Source organism: Crocuta crocuta, unplaced genomic scaffold (assembly GCF_008692635.1).
Source record: "Crocuta crocuta isolate KB4526 unplaced genomic scaffold, BGI_CrCroc_1.0 scaffold127, whole genome shotgun sequence".
Lineage (NCBI taxonomy): Eukaryota > Metazoa > Chordata > Mammalia > Carnivora > Hyaenidae > Crocuta > Crocuta crocuta.
In genome coordinates this window covers 3,795,961-3,813,510 of record NW_027532008.1, presented here as the reverse complement: position 1 = coordinate 3,813,510, position 17,550 = coordinate 3,795,961, and the positions used below count along the sequence as shown (strand labels likewise).

The 17,550-nt window shown below is 43.4% G+C and overlaps 1 protein-coding gene across 5 annotated transcripts in view; it reads left to right on the top strand.

Annotated features, from left to right (window-relative positions):
* MTFR1L (mitochondrial fission regulator 1 like) overlaps positions 1-17,521 on the top strand; it is an 18,495-nt gene extending 974 nt beyond the window's left edge. For 2 of the 5 annotated variants that reach the window (XM_077775551.1, XM_077775550.1), the window contains exons 2-7: positions 2,187-2,321; positions 2,833-2,937; positions 5,998-6,107; positions 6,345-6,556; positions 7,737-8,058; positions 16,528-17,521. In XM_077775551.1, the coding sequence (XP_077631677.1) occupies positions 2,307-2,321; positions 2,833-2,937; positions 5,998-6,107; positions 6,345-6,556; positions 7,737-8,058; positions 16,528-16,633 (870 nt within the window). In that variant the 5' untranslated portion in view covers positions 2,187-2,306 and the 3' untranslated portion in view covers positions 16,634-17,521. Of the gene's footprint in view, positions 1-34; positions 969-2,186; positions 2,322-2,832; positions 2,938-5,997; positions 6,108-6,344; positions 6,557-7,736; positions 8,059-16,527 lie in introns of those variants that run through there. The other 3 variants (XM_077775553.1, XM_077775552.1, XM_077775554.1) reach the window with 3 other exon arrangements.
* Positions 17,522-17,550: the final 29 nt, after the last annotated feature.

Below are 17,550 nucleotides of genomic sequence, written 5' to 3'. Positions count from 1 at the left end.
GTTTCAAGCGGCGGGAACGGTGCTGCGGCGGCCAGCGTGGCTGGAGGCTTAGGGGAGCGCAGGAGGTGTGGTTGTCAGGTGTGCGGGGGCCTAACCGCAGGCCTCGGAGTTTCCTCTAGTGAGGTTGGGCCGGATCGTGGAGGTCCCTGCAGGCCGTTCTGAGTGTAGATGTGATCCTGCTGGTTATAGCAAGCCTGAGCGGGAGGGGGGCGTTAAACATAGGAGCAGTGTGTCCTAGAAAGATCTCTCTGGCTGTTGTGTTAGGCCCAGCTGAGTCTTTGGAAGTAAGTTCGGAGAGGAAGTGGCTTGTAGCGCCTAGAGTGAGCAGCACAGGGAACCGCTGTTACGTGGAACTGTGGCAGCAGGGACATTCAGTAGAGCCTGGCCCAGAGGGACTTTGATAAAGGCTTGACCTGCAGAGAGTTGAGCCCATGCAGAAAGTAGCAGGATCTAGACCAGACTTGTACTTTCTTCTGGTGTGACCACCGAGTGACCTTAGTCTGTTTCCTCTCTCTAGCCTCCTTTCCTCACGTGTACCATAAAGTGAATGATAATTCTTCGCCTGCAGGTGAAAGAAATCCTGCAAGGGAGGTTTTAGTCCGTCCCCTATTCAGAGCCTGCCTGTGGCTCCCCAGGGAATTCTCACCTGCCTGAACATTCCCAGCTCTCATGACCTGACCGCAGATTTCCTTCTGTGCTCCTCTTTATACCCCTCTCACCTTCCTGTCTTGGACCTGTGCTTTGGTTGCTGTTTTTCATCCCTTCCTTCCCCCTCTGAACTCACCATGAGGGTGCAGGGGCAGGGGCCTGAACTCACTTGGCCTGTTTAGTGTACCTTTCTTAAGCAGTGATATTCAGCCTTTGCTAGAATTATGTATTTAGGTCCTATTTCTCTTCCAGATTGTGTGTTTCGTGAGAGCATGGGTGTGTCTTACTCCTTCCAAAGTCCCTACAGGGCCCAGCGCAGGGTGGGTATTGTTAGTGTTGGATGAACAAGGGAACGAGTCCATTGATTACATCTGCTCACCATACAGGAGCAGCTGTGAAGAATCCAGTCCTGAATGACCCCATCCATCAGTGTTTTGTTTTAACAGTTCATTAAGTACTTTAAAATCCCCTGTTTCACTGATGGATCCTTAAAATAATCTAGGTGGCAGCTCTTCTTGTCCTCTTTGCATATGGAAGAGCCAACTTTCAGAAAGGTTATATGACCTGCCAGAGGCTAAAAGACCAGTCATAGCTAAGCAGGAGAAAAACATTTGGATCTTTTCCCTGTAGCCCAGTAGACTCATATTGGCAAGAGCTAGCTGTTCATTCTCCATTTGTCTATTTTACATCTCCCCTTGCCAGGTCCCAGCAGTGTTAGGCTTGGTGGCACATGCTGGGCTTTTACATCCCTTTTTCAGCAAAGAATGCTGGGTTTGGATGGGACCTACGATTTGGCTTCGTAACTACCAAAGGAATTTTTTTTTTTAACTGTTTATATTTGAGGGAGGGGAGAGAGAGAGGGAGCGAGAAAATAAGTGAGGAAGGGGCAGAGAGAAAAAGGGAGACAGAATCCCAAGCAGGCCTGGCACCATCAGCACAGAGCCCCATGTGGGGCTTGAACTCTCAAACCATGAGATCATGACCTGAGCTGAAATTAAGAGTCAGAGGATTAACTGAACCACTGAGGTGCCCGCCTCCCCCCCCCCACCGCAAGTTCTATTTACACCTTTACAAGTACAGTAAAATCTTGGATTGTGAGTAACTTGTTCTGGCAAGCATTCCGCAAGACGAGCAACATTTCTAATAAATTTTAACTTGATAAACGAGTGATGTCTTGCAGTAGGAGTGCTGTGTGACACCCAATGTCACATGATCATTACTGAGCCAATGGTTCTTGAAATTCGCTTTGATATACAAGTGCTTTGGATTACAGGCATGTTTCTTTCCGGAAGGAATTATGCTCACAAACCAAGGTTTTACTGTATTGCCTCAGGAAACCTCAGGGGTCAGGAAGGCTCCCATAGTTTGCCAAGCTCATGCAACAAGTCTGGAACAGAACCTTTAAGGGTCTGGATTTGGAGCCATTGTTAAGTGAGGGCAGTCTCTTGAGCTGTTTTTCTCCCCTGTGAAACATCTGAGAAAACTTGGTGTAAGTCATGGCTCTGCAGGACCTGGTTTTTGTGGGGCTTGTTTCACAGGGAGAGAAACCCGGTGTTCCTTAAGATGGCCTGATATGAAGGAGTCACGCCTCCAACCTCCCCGAGCTGCCCCGTGGCTGCCTTGTCCTTCAAGTGCAGGAGCCGGTTGAAGTGTCGGGAATGGAAGCCAGTGTGGTAAGGAAAAGACATTCCCAGGGCAGGGCCGGGGTGGGGAAGGGTTGAGCCCTGGGCCTGCTGAAGTTCTTTAGGAAATTCTGAGACTCTCCAGTTAATTCTTCCTTTCCCCTGGAGGTGACACTTCCACATACCTCCTGCCCTCCCACAGGCAAAACCAACTGTGGTCTTGGAGGCAGTTAAGGAGTCAACGTGTTTCTGCTTTTCTGTGCTGAGGAAAGGGAGGGAAGCCAACATGATCCCTACACCCAACTAATTCCTCACCTCTTCACTGATCCTCCCGGCACTGACGATGCCTTGGCAACAGCAGTATCCCCCTAAGTGGCTGGCCAAGGTGAAGGCTAGCAACTGGGGAACCTGCCCTAACTCATATTAAGACTTGTAAGACTGGACTTAACCCCACCCTGCACCCTGTTCCTGGGGACTTCAGTCTCCCTGCTAAAGGGGTGGGGGAGGTAGGATCGAAGAGTAGTTAGACCCTTTCTTAGCTCCTTGTCACTTTCTGCTTTAGACCATCCCAATCTGGCAAAATAAGCCCCATGGGGCTGCTCGCAGTGTAGTGAGAAGAATTGGAACCAACCTGCCCCTGAAGCCATGTCCCCGGGCATCCTTTGAGGTAAGTGTACTGGAAGAGCAGGGTAAGTAGAAGCTCAGAAACTATGGGAAGATGGTGCTATTTGGTGTTGCTAAGGCAGGTTGCTTTCCCGATCACTTTTTCATTTTGTCCAGAAATATTAAGTACATACAATGGATACTGGTCATTGTGCCTTCCTGATTGCACACAAACTGTGACCACAACTGTCAGACTTCCAATCTGTTAATAAATGAATAATCTTGCATCTTTGGTGCCACCACTAAGTGACTAAGTTTTCATCAGGCTCCTGCAGTCCAGCTTATCAGAGCAGGCCAAAGGCCCTGCTGAACTGCGTTTCCAGAGTAGCCGTGTCTGTGCTCTCAGGTGTTTGCCTGCAACCCTCTCAGGTCTCTATGTGGGACACAGAGGTCGAACTCTGCTTTTCTTACCAGCCCGAAGACCTGGCCACTTATGTTTCCCTGAGACCATTACTCCTCAGCCTTTTCTTTCTGGCCAAGTCTGGGCACTCCTTTACTAGACTACTTAAGGCTTCCTTCTGGGTCTAGGGGGCCTTTGGCACCCACTCTGTGACAGATGCTTCCCCAGCCCGTCTCAGACGCACCCTCCTTCTGCAGTGGAAAGCTAAGTAGCATTTTTTAGGCCCAGCTACCTCCCTCTAAGCACGAATGGTTAAGTACCAGCTCCTGGCTAGATGCTTAAGGTGTGTACATTTGGGGAACTGAGGCACAGGTACTTAAACTGCCTACACAGATGTGACAAATATATGCCTGAAGACATGGGTCCAGGTGGAAACAGAAATGAAGGGAGTTTCTGTATCAGATGCTGAGCTGTGAAATCTGTAGCTCATTCTGGAGTCAGAAGTGGTGTCGGGGGTGGTATTAGAGTCAAGAATGGAGTTGGAAGTGTGGGGGTGGCCATCCTGTGACCCAGATTGCCAGTTATCCAGAGCTGCCTAAAGGGCATGGGCAGGGTGTGGTCCTAGCTGCCCAAAGCATCAAAACAAAGGGGAGAACAGCTAGGGAACAGAGGGACTCCGTGGTGTTGACCCCCCACTTAGCTATAACCCCTTCAGTCCTTTAGCCAGACGCTGCTGGGCAGGGAGTGTCAAGGGCACAGGCTCCCACAGAGCAGGGGCGTGGTGGGAGCAGGAGGAGTAGTACTGGCTAACATTTACCGAGCGCGTGCCGTGTGCCAGGCACGGTGCGCACTTCTCTGTATATGTTAATGCATTTAACTGTTGGTAGTGGAGCAGCACTCTGGGAAGGAAAACAAGCGGAGGCTTCCCCTAAGTGGCCCATCTTAACGGTAACTTCTGGGTTGTCCTTTTCTGTGTGAGCTTGGAGTGAGTATCACATCACTCCTGTGAGACCCAGGTTCCCTATCTTAAAAGCTGGAGCTACCAATTCTGATCTGCCTACCAGTTTGTAGCAGAAACATCTGAATAACCCATGGGTATAGATGGGTTTTTGAGAAATTATTCCTGGATTTGATTGTAAATTCCCTTAAATATTATTTAAGGGAATCTTGCTGATTTATTTTTTAAATTTATCCACACAAAAAATTATGGAAAGTAAAAAAGGAGAAAGAAAAATAAATTACATCTAATCACATAGTCCTAACATAAAATAACTATTAATGTTTTTGTGTAGTTCTGTTCCATCTTTTTATAGATGCATGGTTTTTTTTTTACTTTGTTACAATCATAGCATGACAGAATCCTCCTAACTTTTTATTTAATAGAGTCACTTAGCCTTGTCTGTTCCTTGGTTGTTGTTCATTTGGGTTGAGGGGATATCTTAAGGAATCCTCTTATTCTTTTGGTATAATTTCTTGTTATTTAACTTCTCAAGTTTGCTTAAAACAATGCTGCTATAACAGTGTAATCCTAATTAGCCTCAGATGTGTTGTAAAGAGCTAGTCAGGAGAAACTTCCTGTTGATAACAAGACTGTTGATCTTGCACATGTATTCTCACAGCCAGAGAGAGCAAGATGCTCTTAGTGGCCATTTCTATTAAAAGGCAACTCTGACCAGTCCCCACTGAAGATCCTTTGCTCTAATCAGGGACAGCAAATTTTTTTTTAAAGATGCATGGATTTCTGAGAGAGAGAGAGAGAGAGAGAGAGAAAGAGAAAGCGTGAGCAGGGGAGGGTCAGAGAGAGAGGGAGACACAGAATCCGAAGCAGGTTCCAGGCTCTGAGCTAGCTGACAGCACAAAGCCTGACACGGGGCTCAAACCCACAAACCGTGACATCATGACCTGAGCGGAAGTCGAACGCTTAACCAACTGAGCCACCCAGGCACCCCACAAATGTTTTCTTTAAAAGACCATATAGTAAATATTTTAGTGTGTGGGCCATAACTACTGTTACAACTGTTCACTTCTGCAGGTGCAGCTTAAAAGATACCACAAACAATAAATGAATGGGCGTGAACTTTCCCCAGTAAAACTTTATATGTAAAAACAGTTCCCAGGGTGCCTGGGTGACTCAGTCAGTTAAGCATCTGACTCTTGGTTTCTGCTCAGGTCATGATCTCATGATTTGAGTTTGAGCCCATCATTGGGCTCTATGCTGGTGGCATGGAGCCTGCTTGGGATTCTCTGCCTCCTTCTCTCTCAAAAATAAACATTAAAACAAACAAACCCACAGGTCCCAGTCCTACCCTAGGCTGCCATGTTTTGCTTGGAAGATAGAACAGCCTCATAACTAGTCTCTTCACTCTCTCATGCATGTTCCACACCGCAGCCAGAGTAATCTTTTAAGATCTGATTCTTACTTAAAATCCTCCAGTGACTCATTACTGATCTTAGAATCAAAGTTTCTAATTTGCTTTCCAGCCTTTTGCAAACCACCCTCCCCATCCCCGGCTCTGTACAGCTGTGCTGAACTATTTGTAATCCCACACACTCTCTTCTGACCTTTTATTCAAACTGTTTCCAATGAGGAACTGTCTTCTCCCCTTGAGGAAGCTGCCCTGGCACCTAGGGCTGAATTAGGTGCCCCCCTCCATATGTTTTGCAGCCTTTGATAAGTCTCCTCTTGATGTCAGTGTTTTTTGATGGACTTTTGCTTTCCCGTAGACCCTGCCCAACATCTCTGACCTGTGTCTGAGGGATGTACCCCCAGTCCCTACTCTGGCTGACATCGCCTGGATTGCTGCAGATGAAGAGGAGACATATGCCCGGGTCAGGTAGCTGAGGCACTAGCTGGTCTGCTGGGGAACAGGGAGGGAGATTCTGTCCAGATGAGATGGCAGGCAGCAGGGAGAGTGCTCAAGAGGGGCTGAGCGCAATAGGAACGAAAGCTGTGGGCTCTGAGTGGGAGCAGACCTGGCTGTGTTACTCGTGTAGCAATGAGTGAAGGAATTCTAGAAGGGGCACAGTGGCTGGCTGTCTCTGACTGACATACCCGTCTTTCCCTGGTCCAGGAGTGACACACGGCCCCTGAAGCACACCTGGAAGCCCAGCCCTCTGATTGTCATGCAGCGCAATGCCTCCGTGCCCAACCTGCGTGGGTCTGAGGAGCGGCTCCTGGCCTTGAAGAAGCCAGCCCTGCCAGCCCTAAGCCGCACCACAGAGCTGCAGGATGAACTGAGCCACCTGCGCAGCCAGATTGCTAAGATAGTGGCATCCGATGCAGGTAAGAACTCCTGAATCAGGGTCAGAATACAGTAGGCTGTTCCTTTTACCCTGGCTTTTGGTACAGGATAAGGGTAGGAAAATGATGGTCCATGATTCAAGGGGCCATAGGCCCAAAGCTCTGGGGCTGTTCTGAGGCCTGGCTGGCCTCTAGTACTCCTTGGATGGTTTCCATCGGTCATTTTGGGCTGACTGGTCTGGTTAGGAACAAAATCTTTACCTGTGACCTCAGGCAGATTCCCTCCCTTGGCCACAAAAACCAATACCCTCTTCTAGGTGTCTTTAAGATCACATATTCCATGAGCCCTCTAGCAGCTTTCATTTTCAATGAGAAATAAGTATTCCCCACCACTAAGAGAGCTATCCCCTGTAAGCACTTATCGTCCCTTTCCTTGTTCTACTAGAGACCACCTCCCATCCTCCCATCTATCTCAAAGGCAGAACCACTGGAAATAGACAAGAGTCTGTCTTGATCTCGTGCATGAAACATCAACATGTGGATCTCGCCCAAGTTGCCCAAGGTTTATCCTCCTTTTCCTTCCATCCTCACTTTCCTAGTCCTTGTTGACTTGAGGTTTGGGAGCTATGACTTTATCTGTTGGTGCAGCCCATGAAAATCATTTGACAGTTGTATAAAGAAAGTAGACTTAAACTTTGCATTTATATGTTGTTTGCATTTTTATATATATTTATATCATCCAAGAGACAAGCTGAAGTAGTTGATGAAAAATGAAACTTAAAAATCTTTCTGTTTTGAGAAACTAGGAGGACTATCACCATTCTGTTTTTGCTACTCTTCCATTCACTCAGAAGCACAGCCCAGTTAGAGAAAGGACAAATTCTGACCTTGGTTCTGTTACTGCTGCTTTGGTCGAAATAGGGCTGTCACTCCATAGCCCAGAATGGGAGATTTTAGGTGCCTAAGCCTTTATGGGGTAGGTTTTTCCACACTCCCAGAACACTGGAAGAGCTCAGTGCTTCTCTATCTTCTTTAGAGCCTGAGAGGGGAGGGTAGTGGAAGAATCTTCCACTGGCTTACACGTACTGTCCTGGACTCTGCCAGAATGTCATGGTGTCAGCCCAGGAAATGAGTGTTTTTGGTAGGCAGTGCTTGTGGGGAGAAGATATTACTGCTGTGTTCTAGCCCCAATGTCCATCCATGCCTTTGTTTTCTCTTTCAGCTTCGGCTTCATTAACGCCAGATTTCTTATCTCCAGGAAGTTCAAATGTTTCTTCTCCCTTACCTTGTTTTGGATCCTCATTCCACTCTACAACTTCCTTTGTCATTAGTGACATCACCGAGGAGACCGAGGTAGAGGTCCCTGAGCTTCCATCAGTCCCCCTGCTTTGTTCTGCCAGCCCCGAATGTTGCAGACCAGAACACAAGGCTACCTGCAGTTCGTCTGAAGACGATGACTGTGTCTCTCTATCCAAGGCCAGCAGCTTTGCAGATATGATGGGGATCCTGAAGGACTTCCACCGGATGAAACAGAGCCAAGATCTGTAAGTATTTGACAAGGAGCTCTGGTGACGTATTTACCGTTTAAGTCACTTGTGGCCAGTGGTCTAGTAGAAACTTAGTAAGTCCTCAGTAGTAGCTATAATTTACTCCATTCACAAAGCTATAGCTTGCTTGCTTAATAACACCCCAGGCTCCGGTTTGAGGAAAGAGCAACACTTTACACTTGGTTGGATGATCTAATTCAGTCATTAGTAGAGATTTATCTAATCCAACTTCTGTCCCCCAGAGGGACTTCACCACTTTAGTTCTTTCTGGTGACAAGTGTCCCCATGCCCCACCCTTCAAAATGGGGTTGCATAATAATTATTATCTCAAACTGGTAGACTTTTTGATAGATGGAGAATTTCATAAAGTTAGGGACGGTTTCTGCTTTAAAATATGGTGGTCCCCTAGAGGAGCCTGGGTGACTGAGTTGGGTAGGTGTCCAGTTCTTTGGCTCATGCTCTGAATCAAGCCCAACATTGAGCTCTGTGCTGACAGCACAGAGCCTGCTTGGGATTTTCTCTCTCAAACTCAACATTAAAAAATCTGTATATACGGTGGTCCCTTCTTATATAAGCCAACCCTGAACTAGGCATTTGAAACTCTGAACTTGGCTGCCCATCAGAATTTGTTAAAAATACACCTTAAACTTAATAAAGCAGAACCCCCAACGAGTGGAGCCCTAGGTGTTTTAGGTGGGGGTGGGAAGGAGTTTAGGAAATACCTACCTTGAGAAACTCGCCTAGCAGAGAAGCCCGAGAGCTCTAACCAGAGGGAGTCACTACCTTGCAGTGTTTCTCCAAGTGTAGTCTGAGCCTCCTTCGTGGGACGCACCACAGGAGCTTGTTCACATGCAGGTTCTTGAGCACTGAAACACTGAAGTTCAACATCCAGACCCCAAAGGCCAGGTGTGCAGCTGTTCGTAAATGCAGATTTAAAAAAGCTCTTTTGGGGGCTGGGACATGAGGTCTTTCTCCTGACTTGAAGTTCTTGTTGAAGGTTACCTTGGTACCTCTGGCCCCCAATTACTTGCAAAGGCTGGCTGACTTTAGAGAAGTCATTTTTAACCTCCCTTCTTGGGCCTAGCCAGGTTGGTCATACTGACCCACAGTTCCTAGATCTCCTGCATTCCCAAATTTAGCTGCTGCTGCTTTTAAGCTGTCTTATGCCTTTTTTTCCTGGTCAATGTTTTATAGAATGAGACTCAAATTTTCTGTTACTTGCCTCTTCACCATATTAGATCCAAGCCCCTTCTCCACTTATTTGTTAATAGAACTAAATTGATAACTAAAAACGAGAAAGTAGCCCATCAGCAAAGATTCAGAAATGTGACAGGTTGATTAGCCCTTACACCTAGCCTAATGACCAGTAAAATGCCTTCATAAGGATGTATGTAATTTAAAGCACCTATTTATTTTCCAAGTTTTTAGGACACTCTTTTATGATGTATCAGGTAATTTAAACATACCCCAATCTGGAGTTGATTTTTGTTCCCTTGGCTCACTTATGATGTGAATGTTTCACTATGAATTCTAGATCTCTTATAAAAACCTCAGGGAAGGGGCATTTACTTCGGTGGCTCAGTTAAGTGTCTGACTTCGGTTCAAGTCAGTTTGTGAGTTCAAACCTGCATCGAGCTCTGCACTCTCAGCTTCAGATCCTCCATCTCCCTCTCTCTGAAATATAAAAAATCAACAACAACAACAAAAAAACACACCTCAGTGGTAACAGACATAAGTAATCTACCTGATAAAGAGTTCAAAATAATGGTCATAAAGATACCAAACTGGGGAGAAGGTGGGGAGAAGAAAGGATGAACACAGAACTTCAACAAAGAGATAGAAAATCTATGAAAAATACAAGTCATGGAGCTGATGAACAGAATAACTGAACTGAGAAATAACACTAGAGGGGTTCACCAGCAGATCAGATGAAACAGAAGAAAGGGTAAGTGAACTCAGAGACAAAGCACTAGAATTCCCCCAATCAGAGCAGTTAGTAGGAAAAGAAATGGAAAAAAAAAAAAAAGACAAATTAAGGAACTTAAAGAAGCAACATCAAATGGATTAACATTCTCATTGTAGAGCTACAAGAAGAAGAGAAAGAAAAATCTTACTTGAAAAAAGAATGCCTTAAAACACCCCTTATGTGGGGAAGGAAACAGACCTCTAGCTCCAGGAGGCCCAGAGAGTTCCAAACAAGAAGAACCCAAAGAGACCCTAAAAGCAGGAAGAAGGGAATGAAAATGTATTCAAAATGCTAAAAGAAGAAAAATTCCAGCCAAGCAAAGTTATCATTCAGAACTAATATTCCAGACAAGCCAAGAGAGTTTATCATCACTAAATCAGTTGTACAAGAAATGCTAAAATAACCTCTGTAAGCTGAAAAAAACACTAATCAGAAACAGGAACACAAGAGCAAATCTCACTGGAAAGATAAATGGAATAAAAGTAAATAAAAATGTCTTTATCACTTATTAAGGTTAAAAACACAAAAGTAAAATAGACAAAAGTAAAAACATTGTAACTGATTACAATAGTTAAGGGATACACAAGATAAAAAGATGTAAAATGTGACATCAAAAACAGAAGAGAGGAATAAAAATAAAAATGTTTGCTTTAGAATGTGATCAAACTTAAGTTGGCAACTATTTTATCAATTTAAAATAGACTTATTGATAAAGTTCTACTTAGATTAATCTTAACTACAAAACAAAAACCTACAGTAAATATACACTAGATAAAAAAGAATATAAACATACCCCTAGAGAGTATCATCAAACCACAAAAGAAGAAAACAAGAGAAGGTACAGAGAAGAACTACAGAAACAGAAAACAATAAAATGGCAAGTACATACTTACCAATGTTTATGCTTTAGAGAGAGAGAGACAGTGCAAACAGGAGAGGGACAGAGAGAGGGAGGCAGGCACAGAATCAGAAGCAAGCTGTCAGCACAGAGCCCAACAATGGGGCTCAAACTCACGAACCAGGAGATCTTGAGCCAAAGTTGAATTGACAGGGCCACCCTGGCACCCCAATAATTATACTTTAAATGCAGTAGACTATGCCAATCAAAAAACACTGGCTGGGGCACCTGGGTGGCTCAGTCGGTTAAGTGCCCGACTTCGGCTCAGGTCGTGATCTCACGGTTTGTGGGTTCGAGCCCCAGCGTCGGGCTCTGTGCTGACGGCTAGCTCAGAACCTGTTTTAGATTCTGTGTCTCCCTCTCTCTCTGACCCTCCCCTGCTCACGCTGTCTCAGAAATAAAAACATTAAAAAAAAAAAACCACTGGCTAAATGGGCAGCATGCAACTCTTGATCTTGGGGCATGAGGTTGAGCCGTATACTGAGTGTAGATATTAAATAAATGAATAAATAAAAATTTAATGTTTATTTATGCTTAGGGGAGAGAGAGGGAGGGAGACAGAGGATCTGAAGCAGGCTCTGTGCTGACAGCAGAGACCCCGATGTGAGGTTCAAACACAAAAACTGTGAGATCATGCCCTGAAGTTGGACACTTAACTGACTGAGCCACCTAGGTGTCCCAAAAAGGACTAAAAAAAAAAAAAAAAGCCTGTGGCTAAGTAGATTAAAAAACAAAACCTAAGTGCTGCCTACAAGAGACTCTTAGATGTGAGAACACACACAGATGAAAGTGAAGGGATAGAAAAGGATATTCCAGGGGCACCTGGGTGGCTTAGTCGGTTAAGCGTCCGACTTTCGCTTGGGTCATGATCTCGTGGTTCGTGGGTTCAAGCCCCGCGTCGGGCTCTGTGCTGACTGCCAGCTCAGAGCTTGGAGCCTGTTTCAGTCTGTGACTCCCTCTCTCTCTGACCCTCCCCTGCTCACGCTGTCTCTCTCTCTCTCCTAGAAATAAAAAAAAAAAAAAAAAAAATTAAAAAAAAGGATATTCCATACAAATAGAAACCAAATGAAAGCTAGTGTAGCTATAACTTAGAAAAAAAATCAACTTCAAAACAAAGATTGTAGTAAGAAACAAAGGGGGTTATACAATGATAAAGGGGTCAATCCAACAGGATATAATATTTGTAAATATTTATGAACCCAATATAAGAGCATGTATATATAAAGCAAATATCAACAAACATGAAGGGAGATAGCCATACAGTAATAGCAGGGGACTTTAATGCCCAAGTTGCATCAATGGGTAGATCATCCAGACAGAAATAAGAAAACATCAGGCTTATATGATGTTAGACCAGAGAGACTTAACAGATACATACAGAACATTCCATCCAAAAGAAACAGAAGGTAGATTCTCATGTGTACATGGAACATTTTCCAGGATAGATTGTATAGTAGGCCACAAATCTGAGTAATAGGACTGAAATCCTATTAAGCATCTTTTCCAACTAGAGTAATAAACTAGAAATCAATCAGTAGTGGCAGCTCTTTCTGCCCATGGGTTCTGTCCCTATGCTTTCATAAAATCATGTTTTTTACACCAAAACCCCCCCTAGAAATCAGTTACACAAAGAAAAGTAGAAAATTCACAAATATGTGGAGATTAAACAACATCTACTGAACAACTTGGGAATCAAAGTAGAAACCAAAAGAGACATTAAAAAAAAAAAAAAAAAAAAACTTGACACAAAATGGAAATCCACCAAAATTTATGGGATGCACCAAAGCAATTCTAACGAAGTTCACAGCATTAAGTGCCTATTTCAAAAAATAAAACTCAAATAACTTTGTACCTTAAGGAACCAGAAAAAAGAGCAAATGAAACCCAAAGTTAGTAGAAGGAAGGAAATAACAAAGATTAGAGGAGAAATAAGTGAGAGAAACTAAAAACCAATAGAAAAGATGAAAGGTTATTCTTTGAAAAGATAAAATAGACAAACCTCTAGCTAGAATCACCAAGAGGACTGAAAATCGGAAATAAAAGATTACAACTAATACCACAGATATACAAAGGGTAAGAGACTACAATGAAAAATTATATACCAACACAACCTACAAGAACTGGATAAATCCTAGAAACCTACAATCTACCAAGACTAAATCATGAAGAAAGAACAGATTGATTGATTGCTAGTAAGAAGATTAAACCAGTAATCAGAAACCTCTCAATGAAAAAAATTTAAGACCAGATGACTTCACTGGGTGAATTCTACCAAACATTCAAAGAAGAATATCAATTCTCAAACTCTTCCAAAAAACAGAAGAGGAGGGAACTCTTTCAAACTCATTTTACAAGGCAGCATTATCCTCACACCAAAACCATACAAGGACACCAGAAGAAAATAAAACTAGTCAGTATCCCTGGTGAACACAGATGCAAAAGTCCTCAACAAAATATTAGCAAACTTAATTCAACAATACCTTAAAAGGATCATACACCATGATCAAGTGGGGTTTATTCAAGGCATGCAAGGGTAGTCTAATATCCGCCCATCAATGTGATATACCACATTAAGAAAACAAAGGATAAAAGTCCTATGTTCATCTCACTAGATGCAGAAAGACTAACAAAATTTCAACATCCAGTTGTGGTAAAAACTCAACAGGTATAGAAGGAACATATCTCAACATTTAAATAAAGGCCAGAAGTGACCAGCCCTCAGCTAACATCACACCGAACAGTAAAAGCTGAAAGCTTTTCCTCTGAGAACAAAAAAAAAGATGCCAATTCACCACTTTGTCCTAGTCAGAGCAATTAGGTGAGAAAAAGAAAATGTATCCAAACTGGAAAGGAAGAAATAAAACTGTCACTATTTGCAGGTAATACACAATACCTTCAAGACCCCCAAAAAATGGTTAGAAGAGGGGCACATGGGTGGCTCAGTCGGCTATGCATCCAACTTCAGCTCAGGTCATGATCTCGTGGTTTCTGAGCTCAAGCCCCGCATCAGGCTCTGTGCTAACAGCTCAGAGCCTGGAGTCTGCTTCAGATTCTGTGTGTCCCTCTATCTCTGCCCCTCCCCCACCTTTATTCTGTCTGTCCTTCTCTCAAAAATAAAACATTTCTTTAAAAATTTTAAAAAATGGTTAGAAGTAATTCAGTAGTGTAGGATACAAAAATCAGTAAGTAAAAATCTGTTATTTCTCTAACAGAAATTTAAAAAACAATCCCATTTACAGTTGTATCAAAAGAACAGAATACCTAGGATTAAATTTAACCAAGGAGGTGAAAGCTGGATACTGAAAACTACAAAACATCAAGGAAAGAAATTAGACACAAGTATAGATATTGGGAGAATTAATACTGCTAAAATATCCATACTACCCAAAGCAGTCTACAGATTCAGTGCAGTTGCTATCAAAACTCTAATGGCATTCTTCACAGAACTAGAACAAAGAATCCTAAAATTTGATTTGGAACCCCGAAGACCCCAAATAGCCAAAGCAGTCTTGAAAAGAAGCTGCTGAAGGCATCACACTCCCTGATTTCAAACTCTATTATAAAGCTATAATAATTAAAACAGTATGGTATTAGCATAAAAACAGATCAGTGGAGAAGAACAGAGCCCATAAATAAACTCCCACATATATGGTCAAGTTATAACAAAGGAGCCAGGAACATACAGTGGGGGGAAAGACCGTATCTTCCATAAACAGTGTGGGGAAAACTGGATAGCCACACACAAATGAATGGAACTCAACCACTACCTAACACCACATGCAAAAATTAACTCAAAACATATTAAAAACTTGAATGTAAGACCTGAAACCATAAAACTAGAAGAAAACAGGCATGTGGACATAGGTTATGGCAATGATCTTTTCAACTGGACACCAAAAGTAAAAGCAAAAATAAACAAAATGTGACTGTATCAAAAGACCTTCTGCACAACAAAGGAAACCATTAGCAAAATGAAAGGGCAGACTGTTGAATGTGAGAAGATATTTACAAGTCATATATCCAATAAGGGCTAATATCCAAAATATACGAAGAACTCCTACAACTCAATGACAAAAAGCAAACAAAAAGACCAAAAACCCAGTCGGATTAAAAAATGGGCAGAGGGGATGCCTGGCTGGCTCAGTGGATTGTGACTTCAAGCCCCAGGTTGGGTATAGAAATTACTTACTTTACTGAATGAGTACAGAACTTCCTTTACTGAATGACAGAGGACTTGAGTAGACATTTTTCCAAAGAAACATACAAATGACCAAGAGGTACATGAAAAGACGCTCAACATCACTAATCCTCAGAGGAATGCAAATCAGAACCACAATTTACTTCATTCTGGTTAGAATGGCCATTATAAAAAAAAAAAATCAGTGTATGTAAGGATGTGGAGAAAAGGGAACCCTTGTAACTGGGTAAGAATGTAAACTGGTACATATACTATGGAAACCAGTATGGAGGTTCCTCAGAAAATTAAATAGAACTACCATATAATCCAGCAGTTCTACTTCTGGTATTATCAGAAAACAAAAACATTAACTCAAGATCTATGCACCCCCATATTCACTGCAGCATTATTTACAATAGCCAAGTAGGGAAACAGCCTAAGTGGATGAGTGGATAAAGGGATTGTGGTAGAGATACACAGTGGAATATTATTCAGCGGTTAAAAAAGTGAAACCTTGCCATATCCAACACTATGATGCCTCAAGGTCATCATGCTAAGTGAAACAAACCAGACAGAAGAATACTGTATGATAGCTTATATGTGAGTATAAATTTTAAAAACAAAAAACAGGCCTGTAGATACAAAGAAAAGACTGGTGCCTGCCAGAGACTGGAGTGCAGATGGGAGAAATAGGTGAAAGGTGTCAAAAGGTTAAAAAAAACAAAATTGACTAAAAGCTAAAAACTTTTTAATTAAGAAAGAAGATTGCGGGGTGCCTGGGCAGCTCAGTCGAGCCTCTGACTCTTGATTTCAGCTCAGGTCTTGATCCCAGGGTGAGGGGATCAAGCCTTGCATCAAGGTCCGTGCTGAGCATGGAGCCTGCTTAAGATTCGCCCCCCTGCTCACATGCACTCTCAATAAATTAATTTAAAAAGATAGTACCTGTAGTTGACAATGTATTAAATACACTTAGAAATTTGTTAAGAGCATGGATCTCTTGTTAAGTGTTCTTTCCAATTAAAAAACAAAATCTAAGAGCTCCCCTGATGGACAGACAGGGTAGTAGGAAATCCTCAGCACACCTTTCCCACACAACTTAATAAAGGTCAGAATAGTCAAGAGTCAAGAGCCCCTTCCCCTACAGAAATGCTACTAAGAAAAGATAGCACCGAAAGGTGGGAACAGCAGCTTAGTGACCCACAGACCAGCTCTACCAGGTTGATAGTCCTTTACTTTGCCCACATTCTGTAGCCATTTCAGGAAATAATCCTTCTGTGCTTCAGTTTCCACATCTGAAAAAAAGGGTTATCATAGCACCAACTTTGTAAGATTATTTTGAGGACCGAATGAGATAATGTATCAAAGACACAGAACACTGCCTGAGACACAGCAAGTACTTAACATAAGTTATGACTTTGTCTGCAGGAACCGGAGTTTACTAAAGGAGGAAGACCCTGCCGTCCTGATCTCTGAGGTCCTGAGGAGGAAGTTTGCTCTGAAGGAAGAAGATCTTAGTAGAAAAGGAAACTGACAGAACTCAGCTCTGCACATCCAGTCTCATGCGCCTGGAATTCCTTCAATAGCTGCCTTCCTCACCACAGACCTTTCTGCCTCACAGTTAGAAATCTCTTTGCAGAGGTCTTGTGGGAAGCCAGAGCTCCGACTGAAAGGGAAAAGTTGGATTATGCTTCCTTTGCTTCAAACCTTAGCAGACGCTAAGGCGTGTTTTGCACTGAGACACTTGTTACAGATAAATGTATAGGTTGGAATGTTTCCGTCTAAAGGATGAGATAGAAGTTTGGCTTTTCCTGCCTCTGTGTGAAAATCACTTCTAAATGAATGGCTTACTTCACTGCATTAGACCCCATAACTGGTCTCACCGGACACTTTGTACCCAGCTATCACTCTCAGCGGCTTCCTTCCAGCAGAGCAGGGCTGAGGGGAGGGGGGCTGTGTTTGTATGTGTCGACAGGGCAAGGAAAATCTTATGCTGCTCCATCATAACCGGACACCAGTGCCCAGCAATCACCCCCTCCCCCTTCCAACACCTAGACATAGAGGTCACACCTCTGGACCAGCTGACACTTGGGTTGCTGCTGGGAGGCCTGGGGCTGCTTTTTTCTTAAATATATTTTGTAATACTCTACAGCCAGATCTACCCTCCTAGGCCCTGGGCCCTCAGGGCTTCCACTGATTGAAAACGCTTTCTCTTCCATGGACTAATAGGAAAGAGAAATGGGGAGGAGAAAAGAGTACCATCTTTCTTCCAGGCCCGTGACTGCTCCTTTGCGTTGGGCCAAGGTTTGTACCTACCACACCATGCATGACTCAGACGCCCTCAGGTCCCTTTCTCTACGGTATGTATCCTGTGTGTGTTTGGGTTGAAGCACTACCTGACATTAAATGAAGGATATGGAGAGATACTGTATCTGCTGTCTGTCTCGGAGC